This window comes from Chelonoidis abingdonii, chromosome 18, assembly GCF_003597395.2.
Source record: "Chelonoidis abingdonii isolate Lonesome George chromosome 18, CheloAbing_2.0, whole genome shotgun sequence".
Taxonomy (NCBI): Eukaryota; Metazoa; Chordata; order Testudines; family Testudinidae; genus Chelonoidis; species Chelonoidis abingdonii.
The window spans coordinates 19,605,448-19,624,341 of record NC_133786.1 but is presented as its reverse complement, the minus strand read 5'-3'; the positions used below and the strand labels follow the sequence as shown (position 1 = coordinate 19,624,341).

General features: G+C 41.4%; 1 protein-coding gene across 3 annotated transcripts in view; it reads left to right on the top strand.

Annotated features, from left to right (window-relative positions):
• The first annotated feature begins 5,242 nt into the window (after nt 1-5,242).
• The window catches only part of DDX6 (DEAD-box helicase 6), a 27,983-nt gene continuing 14,331 nt past the window's right edge, over nt 5,243-18,894 (top strand). Inside the window, exons 1-10 of one of the 3 annotated variants that reach the window (XM_032777156.2) lie at nt 5,243-5,396; nt 8,998-9,465; nt 11,210-11,273; nt 11,766-11,870; nt 13,207-13,336; nt 13,922-14,068; nt 14,603-14,697; nt 17,354-17,476; nt 17,930-18,058; nt 18,522-18,638. In XM_032777156.2, the coding sequence (XP_032633047.1) occupies nt 9,266-9,465; nt 11,210-11,273; nt 11,766-11,870; nt 13,207-13,336; nt 13,922-14,068; nt 14,603-14,697; nt 17,354-17,476; nt 17,930-18,058; nt 18,522-18,638 (1,110 nt within the window). In that variant the 5' untranslated portion in view covers nt 5,243-5,396; nt 8,998-9,265. Of the gene's footprint in view, nt 5,397-8,997; nt 9,466-11,209; nt 11,274-11,765; nt 11,871-13,206; nt 13,337-13,921; nt 14,069-14,602; nt 14,702-17,353; nt 17,477-17,929; nt 18,059-18,521; nt 18,639-18,894 lie in introns of all 3 variants that reach the window. The other 2 variants (XM_075073521.1, XM_075073520.1) reach the window with 2 other exon arrangements.

The following is an 18,894-nucleotide window of genomic DNA, read 5'->3' as shown; positions in this document are numbered from 1 at the left end:
CGATATTAATGACGATGTCGTGTGAACGGGTACAGCGTTAAATCGGTATATCGGCCATTAAACCGATTTAAAGTCACAGTGTAGACCTGGCCTGTGGAATGTAAGTGTTAAAGACTGATAGCTTCTCTCTAGGTAGCTGATACATTGAGTATATGGATCATAGTTTATTGAAATGTACTAGTTGGGTTGAGAATTTAATGGATGTGTTATTAGATAGTTGTTAGCTGCTTATATAAGAGGTTTTTTTTTGTTTTGTTTTTTAAAGGTAGTTTCTTGGTTTATTCTGCTTTGCATGGCTATTTGGCAGAAGAATTTTATTGAATGAGATCAGAAGGCATATAGAGGTGACTGATGTAGTGCAGTCGACGTATGACGCAAAGCACAGATGGGCGGGTCATGCAGTCTACAGGCAAGACAATAGATGAGCAACCCACATAAGTGGCTGGATCCCCAGAGACCACAAGCTGTGAGGGTAATCTAAGCCTCTGACTTCCTGGGTGTTTTAAGCTTCTCTGGGTCTCCTCAGGCTGCAGAACTTTGTCCTCCCTGGTGTCTCATTGATTCTCAGTCATCTCTTCACAGAAATGGAGCTCTTCAGCCCACCTGTCCTAGGCCCCCAGGACAAGCGCTGACCCCCAAGATAGCCTAGTTGCTTAAACATACCCTCTCCCTCCTTCACACTGCAAGGTGTGAAGCTTCTGGTTATTGTTTAATTGTCTCTGCAGAAACAGTAACCGTGCAGAACGTAGCACACTTAACAGAGATTAACACCTTAACACTCTTCAAACACAGCAGAGTACAGATGAAACAAAACAATAAACATCTTAAACCGCAATATCCCTCACTAGCTCTTCATTTGAGAGTCCTGGGGGGACCATCTGTGGCCAGGAAGGCAAGCAGAGAGTCAGACTTTCTACCCATTGTGTTGTTTCTCCCTCATGAAGTCCTTGCCCAGCTTGCGTGATCACCTTACTCTTTCCTACCCCTACATTCCTCTTCCTGTCTGGTTCCTCTGTTCCTATGTGTTTATTAAATCTCTCCAGGACATTTGGCCATTTTTTGTTCTGCTCCTATCTTTCCCTGCTCCCTTCAGAGGGGTAAAATAAAACTGTTCTCCCAAGGATGCAGCTAGTTTTTACTTCCTAGAATAATATTGTGACAAAAGAACTGTCATTAACTTTAAATATTTCCTACTGACCTCAGTATGGGGAAGACATGCTGTCATGCTGGTAAGACATGATGCATACAGATACATCTAGGCATTCATGATAAAGCATCTTTCATAATAATAATTAATAATATCATCCAGAATTCATAAATTTGTACTGACAGATTCCCAAATTATCACATCTGTACATCCCATTTGCACTCTGAATTATCCACAGAAGTTTTCACAGTTAAGTTAAATAATACCCCAGCTACCAGCTTCCACCAGACAACATCTACTACACAGGGTTAGCCTTTTGTCCTGCAGGACCTCAGTAAAAAGAAAAAAGGTTAAGTGATATTTTCACTTTCTTGTTCCATCACCACAGTTTGGCTTGTGCAACAGTAAAAAGGAGTACTTGTGGCACCTTAGAGACTAACAAATTTATTTGAACATAAGCTTTCCAGACTCACCAGCCTCACTCCCAGAGGAAAAGGCTGAGATGGTCTGTGAATTCTGGAGTCACCAAAGAACACTATACTACTGATTATTTTAACAAGGGATTCCCATAATTTTTTCCCCATGTACCAAGATGAGCCCATGGACAGACTGGAAGAGAGACTGGTGAATCCATTTACGTTCTCATTTAAATAAAGCTCATGAAGAAGGCAGGACTACTGGGCATCCAATGTGTATGAAGTGCATTTCGCTAGAAACATACTTTCTTTCTGAAAAAACATACTATGTCGATTAGCAGAACACAGTACATGGAAATAAATAATCCCTGGCAGGGATATGTTAGCAGTATCCAGAGAGGGGATGACTCCCTCTGCAGCAGGAAAATCAACTCTCCATGCACTTTGGCATCAGAATAATAGAAAGGGGTCCCAAGAGTTTCCTCCAGCACATTACTGGCATAGAACTGCAAGGCCCTCCAGCACCTACCGTACTTATGCCTGAGGCCAACCCTTAACAAGTACAAGGCTCTGTGGGTGAAAGTTTCAGATATAGTACTCTAGTCCAGCCCTTGACGAAATGGTGCCCCAGGTGAGAAACATCTCCAGCGTCATTCCCCCCCCCACCTCCATTTGTTAAACTTCTGAATACCTTATTTTTTATTGTATTTCTAGCCCATTTCATGAGTGTGATGCATGATTTGCATCCATGATTTATCCCTGTCATACTAAATTGACCGGTGACGCCCCGCCCCTTATATACCCACAAAGGCATGGCTAACATTCTAGGAGGTTCAGGGAAAACGTAGTTCTCTGAAAGCCTAGAAGGTTCAGTGAGATTCTACCAAGGTCCAGAACGTTCTAGGTTAGTGAACAATGAAACTACATACAGAATACCTGACAGATTTTCCTTCTAGCATTCTATTTTCCCTTTTGTCACTAACAACAAAAATAGCACCCCAAGCCTCGTGCTGCAGCAGTCGATTGGGTCGCCTGCCCCTACATTTGGCCCTGATAGTACTTACAAATCTGCTTTTCCTGTGTTCCCTGATTCATAGATTCATAGACTCTAGGACTGGAAGGGACCTCGAGAGGTCATCGAGTCCAGTCCCCTGCCCTCATGGCAGGACCAAATACTGTCTAGACCATCCCTGATAGACATTTATCTAACCTACTCTTAAATATCTCCAGAGATGGAGATTCCACAACCTCCCTAGGCAATTTATTCCAGTGTTTAACTACCCTGACAGTTAGGAACTTTTTCCTAATGTCCAACCTAAATCTCCCTTGCTGCAGTTTAAGCCCATTGCTTCATGTTCTATCATTAGAGGCTAAGGTGAACAAGTTTTCTCCCTCCTCCTGATGACACCCTTTTAGATACCTGAAAACTGCTATCATGTCCCCTCTCCGTCTTCTCTTTTCCAAACTAAATAAACCCAATTCTTTCAGCCTTCCTTCATAGGTCATGTTCTGATGTCTTCAGAAGTTTCTTCCTGATCCTGCCATACAAAATTAAACATTTATAGTTTCAATGTTAATTTTTTGGTACTTTATTGACTAATGATGTGATAGTGTCTTAGTAACTAATGGTTTAAAAGTCACAATGCAGATAAAAGTAATTAAAGTGCTAATTGGTTAAGTAGGAGAGCATAAAAGGAAGGCATAAGGGATAGAGAAAAAGTTTGTGTTGTGATCGTAACAGCTATAAGTGCAGACCAATGTAAGAATAAATAAAAATAATCTTGAATTCTGAAGTGGTTTGTTGCAATAGTTAAAACAAATTAAGTAGTGAGAGTGATGGACATATGAACTGGTGTACTAAGTTTAAATACTTTGGGAATATATCCAAATTATTTTGCTTACTAAATTACTGTTTTCTTTCTATTTTGCAACTAAAAGTAAGACAAGTTTTCCTTTTAAATAATCAAATTTTTAAAACTGATTTTTCCTTCATGTTCAAGAGTGAGCTGCAGTTTGCAAATTATTTTTTTTCCATTAGCATTCAATATTTTTTCCAGCTGAGATTAAATATAGGGTGGGGGCAGCAAATCTTAAACATTTTTGTCCTTTGTAAAATATCTGTTGCCACAATTGTTCGTTCCTAATTAAGGATAGAAGGAAAGTCTTAGTCAGCTGATCTTTATAACTGAGGCAATAACTTGCTGTACTATTAATTTGAGTAGTCTTAACCAATGGTTTTGTTGTCTGACTCTTACTTCTATTTGACTCACTCTAAAGTTACCTTAATAGAATTATTTCATGTTAGCTAGGAATAGTTTCACAATCTCCTAATTACTATCAGTGTAGAAATTAGACTTTTTTAACTCTGCTTTCATTTGTTAAGTCGCTAATTTTAAAAAACTCTATCACAACGGAGGAAATAGTCACACTAAATCTGGCTCTAAATCTGTTTAGAATAGCGCCAGAAATTCGGATTTGGATGAAAGGATAATTTAAAAAAAAAAAAAGCCATCGTTATATTTCTGCACGTGTAATTACTTCAAGTAAGATTAATGAAGAGGGGGTAGGGAGACGCTTGACTGAGAAGATGTACCAAGTCTCTGCCTCACCTGGAGGGCCACTCGCTCCCTCGTCTTGGATTAATGCCGAAGCAGCTGTTTCACAGGGATCTTAACATCGCCTTCGGTTTATTGCTGAGAATCGCTGATGGAGGGAGGAGAGCCACGGAGACTCCTCTAAAGCTGCTGTTTAACGCTACTTCATTTATTAACTAATGTAACAGAAGGGGGCTGGCTAGGCGCTGTTACGAAGCGTAAATTCTCGCTTCCCTGCTTGTGAAACTGCCTCATGTCTCTGGCCCCGCTTCCCAGACCCTCGGTTTAAGGCGATTTTTAACCGTCCACGTGAGAGCGCGCCCGGCCCCCGCTCAGGCGCGCCCGCGCAGGGCGGGAAAGCGGCTGCTATTCCGCGGCCGCGTTTCGCAGCCCGTCTGAGGCGCCCCAGTTACACGCGAAGCCTCGTTTCACGCCGATTAGAAAACGCGCGCCCGGCCTCGCGGGTGGTGAGATGGCGGCGCGTGTGCGCGAAGAAACCGCGCACAACACAGCCCGCCCCCCTCCGCGCGGTGTAGCCGCGGCTCCGGCGGGAGGCAAGGAGCCCATGCTGTCCCCAGCAGCGCAGGTTTAAGTGACGCGAGGGGGAGAAGGAGGAGTTGGCGGGCCTCGGGCAGGCCTGGAGGGAGCGGCAGATGCCGAACGCAGACTGCGACTGCCCCCTTTAAAAGAAGCGCTGATGAGCGTGGCGGGGAAATGGCCGAGGCCGAGCTGAGGCGGGAGGGCGAGGTGGGTATAAGCCTGAGGAGGCTGCCCCCGCCGCAGGGCCAGGCTAGGCCAGGCCAGGCGAGGCGGTAACGGGTCACACGGCACTAGCGGAGCGTGCTCCAGGCAGGGAAAGCCTGGAAGCGCCTAACAGCAGGTGACGGCGGGTTCTTGGTGGGCTCCGCGTGAGGCGGTCGCAGCGACGTGGGAGCTGGGGTAGGTGGGGAGCGGGGCTGCCGGCGCTGGAGCGAGGGTGCGAAGAGTCCGTGTGTGGTGCGGGACGCACCGGCTCCGCCAGGAGGCCGCTTCGAGATTAGCGCAGAGGTAACGGGGGCGGAGCCAGGGGCTGGGCCTGCCAGCCTACCCGGCCGGGAGGGGGAGGGCACACGAGAGGAAGAAGGAAGCCGCCATCTTGGAGCGTCGAATCGCTATAACAAGGCACCAAGCGAGCGGGCGGGCGGCCGGGTGCGAGGACTTTTTTACCCGGGAGAGCGGGCAGCGCAGCCGGCAGCGGCGGTGAGGAGGCTGCTAGGGGAGTGGCCTTCGGGGCTGGGCATGGGGCCGCGCGGGCATCGGCCTGTACTTTGGCGAGGCGTGAGGCCTGCGGCCTGTTCTGGAGAAGGGCCTGGGCTGGGCCGGGCCTAGCGGGCGACCACCCCGGATTGGAGAGGTTACACTGCGGAGGGATTTGATGGGTCTCATCCGCCCCCCAATGGGGGGCCCCTGCAGGCGTGTTAGGGCACTGGGGGTGAGCGAGCACTTTGCCAAGGGGCGGCGCTGCGGGGTGTGCGGGTGGTGGGGGAGGCGTGTAGCTGCTAGCCTGACCGTGCGGGGGGGCGGTGTTTCACGCAGGGTCCCCCACCAGCGGGGTTCTGTATCTGGGGAGCAGCGCCCCCCTCGGTGTCTGGGGCCCGGAGGGGGCGGGGATGATCTTTTGTTTCCCCGGCGGATGTTGCTGGAGTCGGGTGCCCGCTGATGTTGCGCAGATACATTTTTAGGGTTGTGCCTGTTCATACAGGCTGCTCCTGTCTGTTCGCAGATAAACGCGGCATGTATACGTTTGTTATTAACCCGGGGCGCCCCTCGGCTGTGGTGGTGCCGGGCTGCCCCTGTTTTTGCCTGGTGAAGTAGCCTCCTTCCCCAAGCTCAGCAGAAACCACTCCGGACACTCATACTGTCACTCCCAGGCAGAGGCCCATGGCGATGTGGGAGTGAAGCAAAAAGTGTTTAAGCTGCTCCGCTCCATTGTTTCGGAAAATGAAACGTTCAGTTATTTTTCGCAGGGAGGTGGGGAGAGAATGAGAATATGGTTGGAATTTCTAAACCAGGGGTCGGCAACCTTTCAGGAGTGCAGTGCCGAGTCTTTTTATTCACTCTAATTTAAGGTTTTGCGTGCCAGTAATACATTTTAACGTTTTTAAAAGGTCTCTATAAGTCTAGAATATATAACTAAACTATTGTATGTAAAGTAAATAAGGTTTATAAAATGTTTAAGAGGTTTCATTTAAAATTCAATTAAAACAGAGAGCTCCCTGGACTGGTGGCCAGGACCCAGGCAGTGTGAGTGCCACTGAAAATCTCATGTGTGCCATAGGTTGCCTACCCCTGTTCTAAACTGATTGAAGCTGCAGCGAGGGCCTTATGTTAGAGGAAATGTAGGTCGGTTCAGGAGCAGCCCACCTCGGCCTCAGGACTTTAGAGGACTGTTTGCTTGAACCCTAGCAAACAATGGAAGATGTGGTTCTTGGGGTCACTTAAAAAGCTCCCCTAATTTTGTATTTGTTCATGTAGCATTGTGTGCTCTTTTTAGGCAAAAATCAGAGTTCCTCGGGGGAAGGAGGATGTTTACTGCTGAAAGGGAAGTGGAAATGTGTAGGGCAGCAGCTTCCATAGTCTGCATACGTGGTCAAAATCAAGAAAGGAAATGCTTAGAATAGGGGTGGTGAGCTTTGCTAGTAGAGGGCACTAGCTTTTGAAATGGTAAGGTTGCTTGTCCCTGAAATTTTAGTGTTTTTTTTTTTAAGATTTATTAAATATAGTTTCACTTTATTACATATTATACTTCAAAGTTTTGGAATCCTACTGTGAGTGCAGGTTAAGCTATTTAAAGTCATGTTGCCAGGTAAAATAAAAATGAAAGTGGGTACTAACAACACATTATTAAAGTTGAATTTACCTCTTGCTGTATCTTTCTCGGTTTAAGTTTTTTTGCTTTGATATCTGAGTTGTAGCACAAGGGAAATGTCTTAATCCAAATAGTGTTTCCCTTGACTTCTTAAAAATGAAAATATTTTTATTAAAGCACTTTACAAGGTTTTTGGGTCTGTGGCAGTAGTCCTGTAAATTAAAGGTGCTTGAAAATGACATCCATCTGAAAATATTTCACCTCCTCCTAACAGTGTACCATCTAAAATGACTGACTGTCCCAGAGATTGGAGGACAGTGGAGTGTGTGTGTGTGTGGTTTGTTTTTTTTTTAAATTGCCTTGTGCAGTTGGCAGTTCTTCACATACTAATTTTAATTGTTTCCCTTCCTTATTAAGTTGTTGCTGTCTTTGCTTTGAAACAAGTAAAGGAAAAGGGGAATGTTTGGGGAACAAAATAAACTTGATTATAAAACCATAAAAGTTGGCAGACTCAGAAGCAGGTTGTAGTACCTGAAACTGCTTTTAACTGTTTTTGAAAGTGACTAGATGTTGGTGTCCTTTAAGGAATGTTTGTATTTGAATTCTGTGTGTGGATTTCACCTGGGTATGGGGAGAGGTATCTTATAAACAACATTTTTATAAGAATGCAGTAATCAAGCAATGCTGCCTTTGTTTTGCATTTATTGTGTAAAATGCAGCTGCTTTGCCTTGAAACTTACTATATGTCAAGCCTGTAAATCCTTTTTTGAAAAGGCTATTGATAGGCTTGTAGAGTTTACTTGTTAGTAACAATTCTAGGGTTACTTCAAACAAATTAATCTTACAATTTTGTACTTTAGTAATTCACTATGAAGAGCGTGTTATCTTGTTTGCTGAACAGTCAGTTATAGTTAATTTTCCAGTACTCTCCCACTAACTTTAAATTTGTTTTGTATGTATCTGTTTTCTGAGAGCATCAGGCAGGTTTTTCAGTGACAAACTTATTTTGAATGTAACTCAAAAGGTGTTATCTCAGTTAAAAAATTAAGGGGAAAATCTCTATTGATACTTTGGTATCTGAATTGCTATCTCTAATTAGAGAACTTAACCACTGTGAGTAAAATATATACATTTTTTGAGGTTTTGTGAATGTAATAAAACAGGAAGCTGTTTTGATTCACTGAGTGAAGGACTTGGTTTCACTATTGGAAATTGAAGTTTTGTTTTTTTAAAATTGTATATCTTACCTGTTAAAACCAGCTGTTAAAATTAAACCTTTACTTAAACAGAAATGGAATTTATAAGTTTCAGATTTCCAGTGTTTTTCAGATTACTTCAGATAATGTTCACCTTGCATACTGTATTAGTGTGCTCTTCTCTCCCCCTTCTCCTCCAATTGAGATATTAAAGTAATTGCATAGTGCCCCCCACTCCCAGTTTTCCTTATAAACAGCTGCTGTGTTCTGCCCCAGAGGTGGCTGCACTTCAAGCTTGGCTGGAATAATCTCAGTGACTCATACTTATGTTCCTGGGGTGTCATTAATATTTGTAAAGCACTTCATTACATAAAAGATGTTAAGTACACATTTTTACAGAAAGCAAAGAGTCCTGTGGCACCTTATAGACTATCCAAAGTGGGTCTTCACCCACGAAAGCTTATGCTCCAATACTTCTGTTAGTCTATAAGGTGCCACAGGCCTCTGTCACTTTTTGCGGATCCAGACTAACACGGCTACCCCTCTGATACTTGACATTTTTACAGAGCTCCACATGATGCCATAAAATGATAGCTGTGGGCTCATTTTTAAGTAAGGAAGTTACCTTTTGGTTTATTTGTGACACTTGATCTTTTGGGTGCCTTTGTTTAAAGTACTGAGGATTTGGATGCTTATTCTGGTAGTGCTTCAGTTAAAGTATTGAAATCGTTTGTAATAATGTGATATTTTTACACTCAGTCAATGTATTAATTATTTTTTTCTGCATCTTTTTCAGATAGAAGTGAGTGAATTCAGATATAATTCAACTTTGTTAGAGGGCTTTTTTTAAAGAAAAAAAAGTTGTTCCACGGTGCATCAGAGCAAGTTACTACTTTACTGTTGAGTGACTTACAGGTGCTTGCCTGCATTGCAATAAAGGACTCATATATTGAGCAAGACTTATTTATCTCTTCATTTTGGAGAGTCTAATAAACTGTTATTACAGTTTCTGTACTGACTTTCAAAGTTTTGAAGTCTAAAAAGACATCTTTACAAATAAAAACATGAGCACGGCCAGAACAGAGAACCCTGTTATAATGGGTCTATCCAGTCAGAATGGGCAGCTGAGAGGCCCTGTAAAACCAAGTGGGGGCCCAGGAGGTGGGGGGACACAGATTCAGCAACAGATGAACCAGCTGAAAAATACCAACACAATCAATAATGGCACTCAACAGCAAGCACAGAGTATGACCACCGCTATTAAGTAAGTATTTGCATAAATGTTAAGCAGCATCTTAAACAATGTTTGAGTTATCAGGCATTGGAGAGAATTTAAGATTTCTTGTGTTGATATTTAAGTTTTATGTCCTATTGTTACTTTAAAATTCAGTATAGGCGGTCAGATGAGGAATATGAACTACTGATAATTCAAAAATGTGAAATTAATAGATGTTCTCTGACAGATTCTGGTTATTTATCAGTGGTGAGAATTAATAGTTAAGGCATTTTCTCAAGTTGTATACTATTGAGAAGCATAGGTTGATGGCCTACCTTAATTTATTTTCTTGATGGCTTTTCCCCTAAGAAACACCACCTCATCCTGATCACTTGTTCAGGATCGATGCTAGGGATGAGGGGAAGATGTGGAGTCTATTGTAGTTTAATACAAGTGTATATGACCAAAGCTTAATACAAGTGGCAAGTTGTGACATAATGGACCTTAAAGTCACTTTGTTCTGAGTATTGTCTTGTGTCTCTGTCCCCCACCCCACTCATACACACACAGTTCAATTACATGACATTTAGTAGATATTTCTCAGTAAATAGAACTAGAGCTAAATATTTTAAAACAGAGAGTGCCAGTTTTTTATTTGACCTAAACCACTCATTTTGTTTCCTGTGGGGTGATTTGCAAAACATGATTTAAAAAATGTCTGATCCCTCAGTTTTGAATGAAGTATATCTGGAACAAGTGCAACACTAAACTCTCTCACTCCCTCTCCCCAATTTAGGAATTTCTGAAAATGCATTATAAAATGTGGATTTGGGAATTGAAACTGGATTTGGACAGCTCTTTCCTCCAGTTTCCAAGTTTTGGTCTGTTATAGGAACCTTGCGTATGGCTAATTATTTTCTTCTGCAGTACATGAATGAAAACTGTAAATGTTTATGCTTTTAATTGCTTTTGTAATGTTGAAGAAACTGCATCTCAGATGAAAAGAATGCAATTCATAAAAGCAGTCCAACATATAGTTTTAGTTTAAATAGTCAAAAATCTTGTTGAGAGTGTGGCTAACAGAACATGGTGAACTGATTATCAGTGGGGGGTGGGAAGAAAACTTTTCTCCTTTTTCCCCCTCATAGTTTATCATTGTACAAATTAGACAAATGAATTGTAGGTTCTTAATGTCTTTCAAGACATTAGCTATGAGCACTTGACACTATTGGAAGCAGATACAGGTTATGATGGACCAGTGCTTTGTTATCATATGACAGTTCTTATAATCCTATTTTTTCCAAAGATAAGGTTGGCTAATGTTAGTTGTCATGTTTGGCTCTGAAATAGTGAGGGGAACTTGATGAGGTGAAAAGTTGTTGACCATATTTGCTAATGGTTAGAAGAGTGAGTAGATAATTGGTGCTTGAGAGATTCTTCTCTTAAAGTTTTCTAAGATAAGAGCAGCATTTCTGGGTGAAATAATTAGGCCAGGTTCTTTGGTGCATTTACTACATTGCACTATTTAAGTGGATGCTGTTTAGAGACAAGTATAATGCTCCGAGTTTTGGGAATTCAGGGACTTCTGAGTTCTAATTCTTGTTTTGTCATGGTCCTCCTTGCCTTGGGTAAATGGTTTAATGTCTGTACTTCAGTTTCCACATCTGTAAAACTGGGGAAATAGTAATGTCTCAGGCAGGTTAAGGTTTTGTGTTAGTTTGTGCAAAGTACTATTGTTACTAAAACAAAATAGAATTATTTAGGGATATTAACTAGTGCCTTCACATTGCAGACCTGGTGATGACTGGAAGAAGACTTTAAAACTCCCTCCAAAAGATCTGAGAATCAAAACTTCGGTAAGGATGTTTTCAAGGTATCTGTAAGCATAGGGTTGAGGATGTAAGATAAATTGCAGTGACAGTGTGCCAAAAGTGAGAGAATTCATTTCTGATCTGTTTTTAAACTTAATTAAAAGTAGATAGTAATATACATTCTTAGAGCTACTTGGCAAATATGTTTCTCTTCTCTCTCAAGTATGTTGAAACTCCAGGATATATATTTACTTTAAGAATAGTACAGGATGAAGTCTGTTAGAGCTTTTACTGCAAAACAGATGCAAAGTTTTAAGTGTGTATGCAGATTACTTTGTTTGGTTCCCAGTAACCAATACTACCTAATTATCCATGGTTGCACTACACAGATTTTTGTGAACTGCTGTATGACGAATGGTTGGAAAGGACTTATTACTCCATTTTGCCTGGTCTTTGGCCTGGATTATTCTGTCGGACCAGTTTGTGGGGATAATTTGTATGAACTGGTCTTACTGTTCTACTTTCTTAACTACTCAGGATGTGACCTCCACAAAAGGAAATGAGTTTGAAGATTACTGTCTGAAACGGGAGTTGCTGATGGGAATTTTTGAAATGGGCTGGGAAAAACCATCTCCTATTCAGGTTAGTACAGAGCAGATTCTTTGTGCCACATGCCGATTGCTTTCTTAGATATCGCATAGTCATTTATGAAGTTTTCGGGCATCCTTGGGGTTTTGACACTAAGGCTTTGACAGTATAATTTCTGAGAAACTCACTTCATACTAAACTAAAAAATACCTAGTAACATAGAAATTAGACTTTTTTACCTATTAAAGGCTTAACATATTCTTCTGTTCATCATAGAGAGGTTCGGGGGTTGTAGGCCCCAATTTGCTAAGATACTTCCAGTGTGTAAGTAGTCCCATGGACGTCAGCAATCTTCTCTGTTCACTGTTATGGACAACTTAATAGCTCTGAGTCGATCTAAGCACCACAGAGAAATCTCTGTAGAATCTTACTGCAGTTCATCTCACCCCTTAGTTGGAACTCTGTGCCAGTCTAATCACAAACCTCTCAGCAGAGGTGGGACAAAAGGTGACTGAGATGTATTTCAATGGAAGCTAGTACAAGCCTCCAGTAAAGTCCTCTCTCTCTCTTGTTCTGATGTTTCTCTTGTTTTGTGATCTGCAAATTATTTTCTAATTTTTTTTAAAAAATGAGCACTGGAGAAGGAGTAAAGGACACACAGTTTGCCATTTCACCTCATCATGGGGAATATGATACAAGGCATTCTGAACACTTATCTTCACCCAGGCTCTTAAGTCTTAAGGAATGGTTTTATACTTTTTACTGAACAGCAGAAAGAAAAACACTTCTGGTTTTTGAGTCCGGAGCTGGCTCCATAGAGGATGTCTTCATTTTCAAAAGCTAATAAAGCCCTCTGTTTTCACAGTGTAATGTTAAAATATGTACACGGTCTTGAAGTCACGGAGGCAGTTTTCCTTACTTTCTACCTAGACCTTTTTTCGGGTCTAATTGGTGTCTGGAATGGAGGTTAGGTAGGAGAGCCCTTCTCTCCCCATGGGATAGTTTGATAGCACCTTTCCCCCCATCTCCTTCGCTGTACCTAATATGTGTACACCGTGCACATTAGGATCATTCCTGTGGTAGCTGTTCCATTTAGTCTGCCTATGACCAGGCTAGACTAGTGGAGCATTGATAAATGGGATACTGGGAGCAGTTTTCTCACAAGTGGAACGCTGAAATGCTTTTGCTTGATCAGTCTGTCTTGTGATGAGGCTGGTGTACTTTCATATATACGGTCTTATAACTCACTTTTGCATTGGAAAGTTCTCCTGTCCCTTATCGGGGTCAGTGTTAAACAGGGCCTATATATATATAAAAATTAAAAAAAAGGCAAAAAAAGGCTGTAGTTTAGGTTGTTTTACTGTTGCATTGCCCTGTGCTTGCTTTTCAGGAGGAGAGTATTCCCATTGCTTTGTCTGGTAGGGATATCTTGGCTAGAGCTAAAAATGGAACGGGCAAGAGCGGAGCCTACCTCATTCCCTTACTTGAACGGCTAGACTTAAAGAAGGACAATATACAAGGTGAGCTGAAGACAGGTTTACATGAAGCTCCATGTACGAGGTAACGTGAGTAGCCTGGCTGCTGCACACCAGTATTGGTGGGATGAGAGAGCTGAAGATTGTAGGCATCTGTGTAGCTTGATGGCCTGCAGATTTATACTTAAAATTGGTGGTTGAATTTTTCAAAGCAGCCTGGGGATTTGAACATACTTTCAATTAAAATTAATCCCCAACACTGCTTTGAAAATCTCAACTACTACAAATTTCTCCTCATCCTTGCTTATATACCCTGAAAAGAAGTGTGGTGTACAGGTGGTTGGAGTATAAGTTGTGTCTGGCACTATTTAACAGCACACAAGGAATGCCAGTGCTTCAACACAATGATATTTCCTTGTCATGAAGAATACCCATGCAGTTTTCATGACAAGTCATTAAGAATTATCATAGACCTCCTTAAATCTGCTAAAGTTTAGCCATCATAGAGTTTGAATGCATGTGTTCATTAAGATAATCATTCTTTAATGCCTTTTTGAACTGGGAGGAAGGCAGTATTAAAAGATAAAATGCATCCTCTATGCTGAGGATTTTGTGTATCTTCTCTTTCAGCAATGGTGATCGTTCCCACTCGAGAACTAGCATTGCAGGTCAGTCAGATCTGTATCCAGGTTAGCAAACACATGGGAGGTGCCAAAGTGATGGCAACAACAGGAGGAACCAATCTGCGTGATGACATAATGAGGCTTGATGATACAGGTTAGGACACTTCCCAATTAAGGTTGCTGCTTTTTAGTGGCTTGCACAGTACTTGAAAGCCTAGCACTAAATTCTCTCTCCTCTTTCAGCTAGTATTGTCCTAGCATTGGCCTTCTATGATCCAGGCTGAGGTTTTATGCATACATTCTACACTCATCTGTAAGGACTGGTCCTTGTGAGCATCTAGTTTGCAGGAAACGGGAGTGTAAATATGCTGTGTGCTAACTGACCAGGTGGACTCTGCTTCAGTGCACTATAGGTTCTGTAGTGCACTTTGATATACACTGCTTTGAAACAGCAAGACCTCTGAGCATACTACAGAACTTACAGTGAGTGGGAACGGGGTCCACATAGACGATTAGTACGTCAGGCTACCTGGAGGTAGATTTACACCCCAATTTTCCACAAACTTTGTACAAACAAGCCCTTAAAGTTGATTTAGCGTAATTGTCAACCAAGCCAATGTTGTGTATTTGTACTATTTCTTATCCAAGCAAAAATTCACCTAAATGTATTTTCTTCTAACATTTACAGTGCATGTGGTGATAGCTACCCCTGGGAGAATTCTGGATCTCATCAAGAAAGGAGTAGCGAAGGTTGAACACGTCCAGATGATAGTACTGGATGAGGCAAGTTGCTGTCTTAACAATCTGCAAAACATGGAAAGATATTTAACAGGAAGATACAACAATGACACATCTCTGCAGGCCTTCTCATTGAGCATTGTTGGCCATTAAAATGGTCAGACTTTCTGTAGACACCATAAAGCTGAGACTGATCCATTTCTGCATTTTTGGGGGGAGAGGGGGAAGTCGTTTGGGAGGCAAGAGTTTTCAACATGTACTTTTCTCAGAGACTGATAGAAGCAAACTGATAGGGAGAGTTTGATTTCCCCTTATTTTGTAGGACCACTGAGCATTAGGTTAACAATGTCTTCTGAAAGGGGTAGCTCTTACTCTTCCATTTAAAATGACTGTTGTAATACAAACCTCTCAGTATAAACTGATATACAAAGATCTGGTAGACTCATAGTTTCCAAGGGGTCTGACCTCCTGTACTACACATACCATAAAACTTCCCCAAAATAATTCCTAGAGCATATCTTTTTTAAAAACATCTGATCTTGATTTAAAAAATCCACCACAACCTTTGGTAAACTGTTGAAATGGTTAATTATTCTCACCATTAAAAACATTATGCATAATTTTCAGTCTGAATTGGTCTATCTTCCACTTCCAGCCGTTGAATCATGGTCCACCTTTTTATGCTAGATTGAAGAGCCCATTGCTAAACATTTGTTCTCCAGTAGAGTAAAAGCGACGTTCCTTCTAAGGTCTCTTGAAACAACTGAATCAGTCAGGGCGCTGGGAGTGTGGGGATATGAGAAATAGCTTGCTACATCCGATAGACATTGGGTTCATGCTGGATAATCGGCCGACCCTAATCTCCTAGTTTGATGCTGTGGCCAAAAAGGCTAATGTGATCCTTGGATCCATAAACGGGAATCTTGAGCAGGAGTAAAGGTTATTTTACCTCTCTCTAGCACTGGTGTGGCTGCTGCTGGAAAAGTTTGTCCTGTTCTGGTGGCCCCAGTTAAAGAAAGATGTCGAAAACTTGGAGAGGGTTCAGAGAGCCAAGAGAATTATTAAAGGGTTAGAAAACATGCCTTATGGTGAAAGACTCAAGGAGCGTAATCTCTTTCACTTAACAAATAGCTGACTGCGAAGAATTAGAAAGGAATCTCACAAAACTGGGTGCCTGGGCAATGAAACGGTAGATGGATTTAATCAGTGTTGAATTTCGAAGTAATGCGCATTGGGAAAACGTAATCCAACTATACATACGAAATGATAGCGTCTAAATTAACTGTTACCACTCAGGAAAGTGACATTGGTGTTATTGTGGATATATCTCTGAAAACATCTGCCCAGTGTACAGTGACAGTCAAAAAAGCTGCCAATGTTAGGACCAATTAGGAAGGGGATAGATACAATAAAAATCATAATGTTACTATATAAATTTGATGGTACACCCACAGATTGTATACTGCATCCAGTTCTGGTTGCTCCATCTCAAAGATATATTAGAATTGGAATAGATGCAGATAAGGGCAACAAATTATTAGGAGTGTGGAACAGCTTCTCTATGAAAAGATAGTGAGTGGGGGACTGATCAGCTTAGAAAAGAGATGATGAAGGAGGGAATGTGATAGAGGTCTATAAAATTATGAATGTTGTGGAGAAAGTGAATAGGACAACATTATTTACCCGAAGGGTAAAATGAAACTCATAGGCAGCATGTTGAAAACAAGAAAAGTGTTTCACAGAGTCAACCTGTGTAACTTGTTGCCATGGGATGTTTTGAAGGCCAAAAGGATAACTGGATTCAGAAAGTAATTAGATAAGTTCATGGGGAATAAGTCCATCAGTGGCTGTTAGACAAGATCCTCAAGGTCACAACCCTGTGCTCCATGTGTCCCTAGACCTCCCAACGGTGTGAAGCCAGGACTGGACAATAGGGATGGATCACTTGAAATTGCCCTGTTCTGTTCATGACCTTTGAAGCATCTGGCACAGGCTTCTATCACAGACAGAATACTGGGTTAGATAGGCCAGTCATCCAACCTAGTATGGCTGCCCTTCTGTTAAGGTGGGGAATTGATCAGTCTGTAAGTACCTACACGGGGAACAAGTATTAAATAATGGTCTCTATTCTAGCTGTAACATAATCCAGTGGTTGGAAGCTGAAGCAAGTCAAGTTCAGATTAGGAATAAGGTGTACATTTTAAACAATGAGTAATTAACAATTGGAACAGTTTAGCAAGCATGCTGGTAGATTCTTCATCACTGACAACTTTTAAATCAAAATCAGATCTTTTCTGAAAGAGAGTGTGTGTGTGTCTAGGAATTATTTTGTGGAAGTTCTGTGGCCTGAGTTGAGGTCCAACTAGATGATTGCAAGGGTCCCTTCTGGCCTTAGAATCTATGAATTCCAGTTAAGGAATGGGAAATCTCTTCTGCTATTCCTTCTTCAGTCTGGTATAGCTCTTAAATTTGAAGAGTTGGAAGTGAGGCAGGATAAATTGCATTTTTCAGTGTTTGCAGTTGAAGTAAAGCTTTTCCCTAGTAGGTAAATAAAGCTGTCCATGAAGCATTATACTTAAAGCAAGCTTTCTACCCCACAAGTTGAGAACATAAGTTATATTTCATGTTCTAACTTAACATTAATAAAAAGTACCTGGAATTTGATGTATGTGTGAGAGAGAGGTTTTCCTTCTCATTGCAGGCAGATAAATTGCTGTCTCAGGATTTTGTTCAAATAATGGAGGACATTATTCTTACGCTACCTAAAAACAGGCAGATTTTGCTCTACTCAGCCACTTTCCCTCTTAGTGTACAGAAGTTCATGGTAAGTGTCCTCTTGATGCCCATTTGGGTATGGAGCGCACGGATGTGTGGAGACTTTTCCCTCATGCACATAAGTAAATGTGGATTATGTAAACTGTCATTTCCCCCCCACCCCCAGTGTGATTTATGCATGGGTATTCTAAGTTGCGTTCTGGATTTAGTTTTGTATCCTAAAAAAATTAAATGGGAACATTAAATAAACATGCATTGTACATAGCCAATATTAATAAGAGAGAATAATCTCTGCAACTGCGGTCTTGGGATGCACGCTCCTGTTTGGCTTTATCTATTGTGGTTGTGCTAGCATAACTATGTTGACAAGTGATGCATCTTTGTGTATTTGATTCATCTCAAATGTTAGATAGTAGGTTAGGTAAGACAATACTTAATTTTTGTGAGTAGACAGGCATGTCTTTTCTACCTTAATTTAATTTGAAATGCCTCTTTATTTCAGAATTCCCATTTGCAGAAACCCTATGAGATTAACCTGATGGAGGAATTGACCTTGAAGGGAGTTACCCAGTACTATGCCTATGTAACTGAGCGGCAGAAAGTACACTGCCTCAATACGCTATTCTCCAGGGTAAGTATGCTGCTGGGTAGTGTGATGCAACTAGAACACCAGTCTGAACCACTTCATTTATCCTTCAGAACATAACTTAATGGCAGAGAGATCCATTCTATCAAGAAAAGAGATTTTTCTTAACCTAGTGTGTTTGTTTGTTTAAAAAATAGCTTTCTTTAAATGAACAGTGACATCTTGGACTACTTACTTTCATGCTGTAGCTTTGAAATTTGAAGCCCAGGATCTTTTCTGAAAATGCATATTCTCTTGCTGTACTATTAAACTGCAGACCTCCTGATGGGAGAACTGCCATTATCTTCTCTTTGCAGCCAGAAGAGTGAGTGACGACTTCTAGCTGGAATCCCAGATGCATGTTTTTGTATTCCTGAAAAGGATGCATTCTCCTCAGATTTCAAAGCTTTGTAAGTAAAATGCCGCAGCTGCTTAACACCTCTCCCTCTCCCTCTCTCTCTGTCTCCAGCTCCAGATTAACCAGTCAATCATTTTCTGCAACTCCTCACAACGGGTTGAACTGCTAGCCAAGAAGATCTCCCAGCTGGGCTATTCCTGCTTCTATATCCATGCTAAAATGAGGCAGGTGAGTGTGAAGCTATACCAGTTAGTTTGAAAGCAACTGATAAAAACTTAATACAGGTGTGAATTAGAATTTTAATATTGAGTCCAGATTTGCTAGACCTTCAAGAACTGTAACTTAAAAGTGTTTTACTGTTTAACGTTGATGTCATTGTCTCAAGATGGGAGCTAGTTTAGTTAAAGAAATCTTGATCATATTTCTTAGCACAGCAACTCGGTCACGTGATCAAAAGCACCTTAATTAAAACCAGTTTTGATAT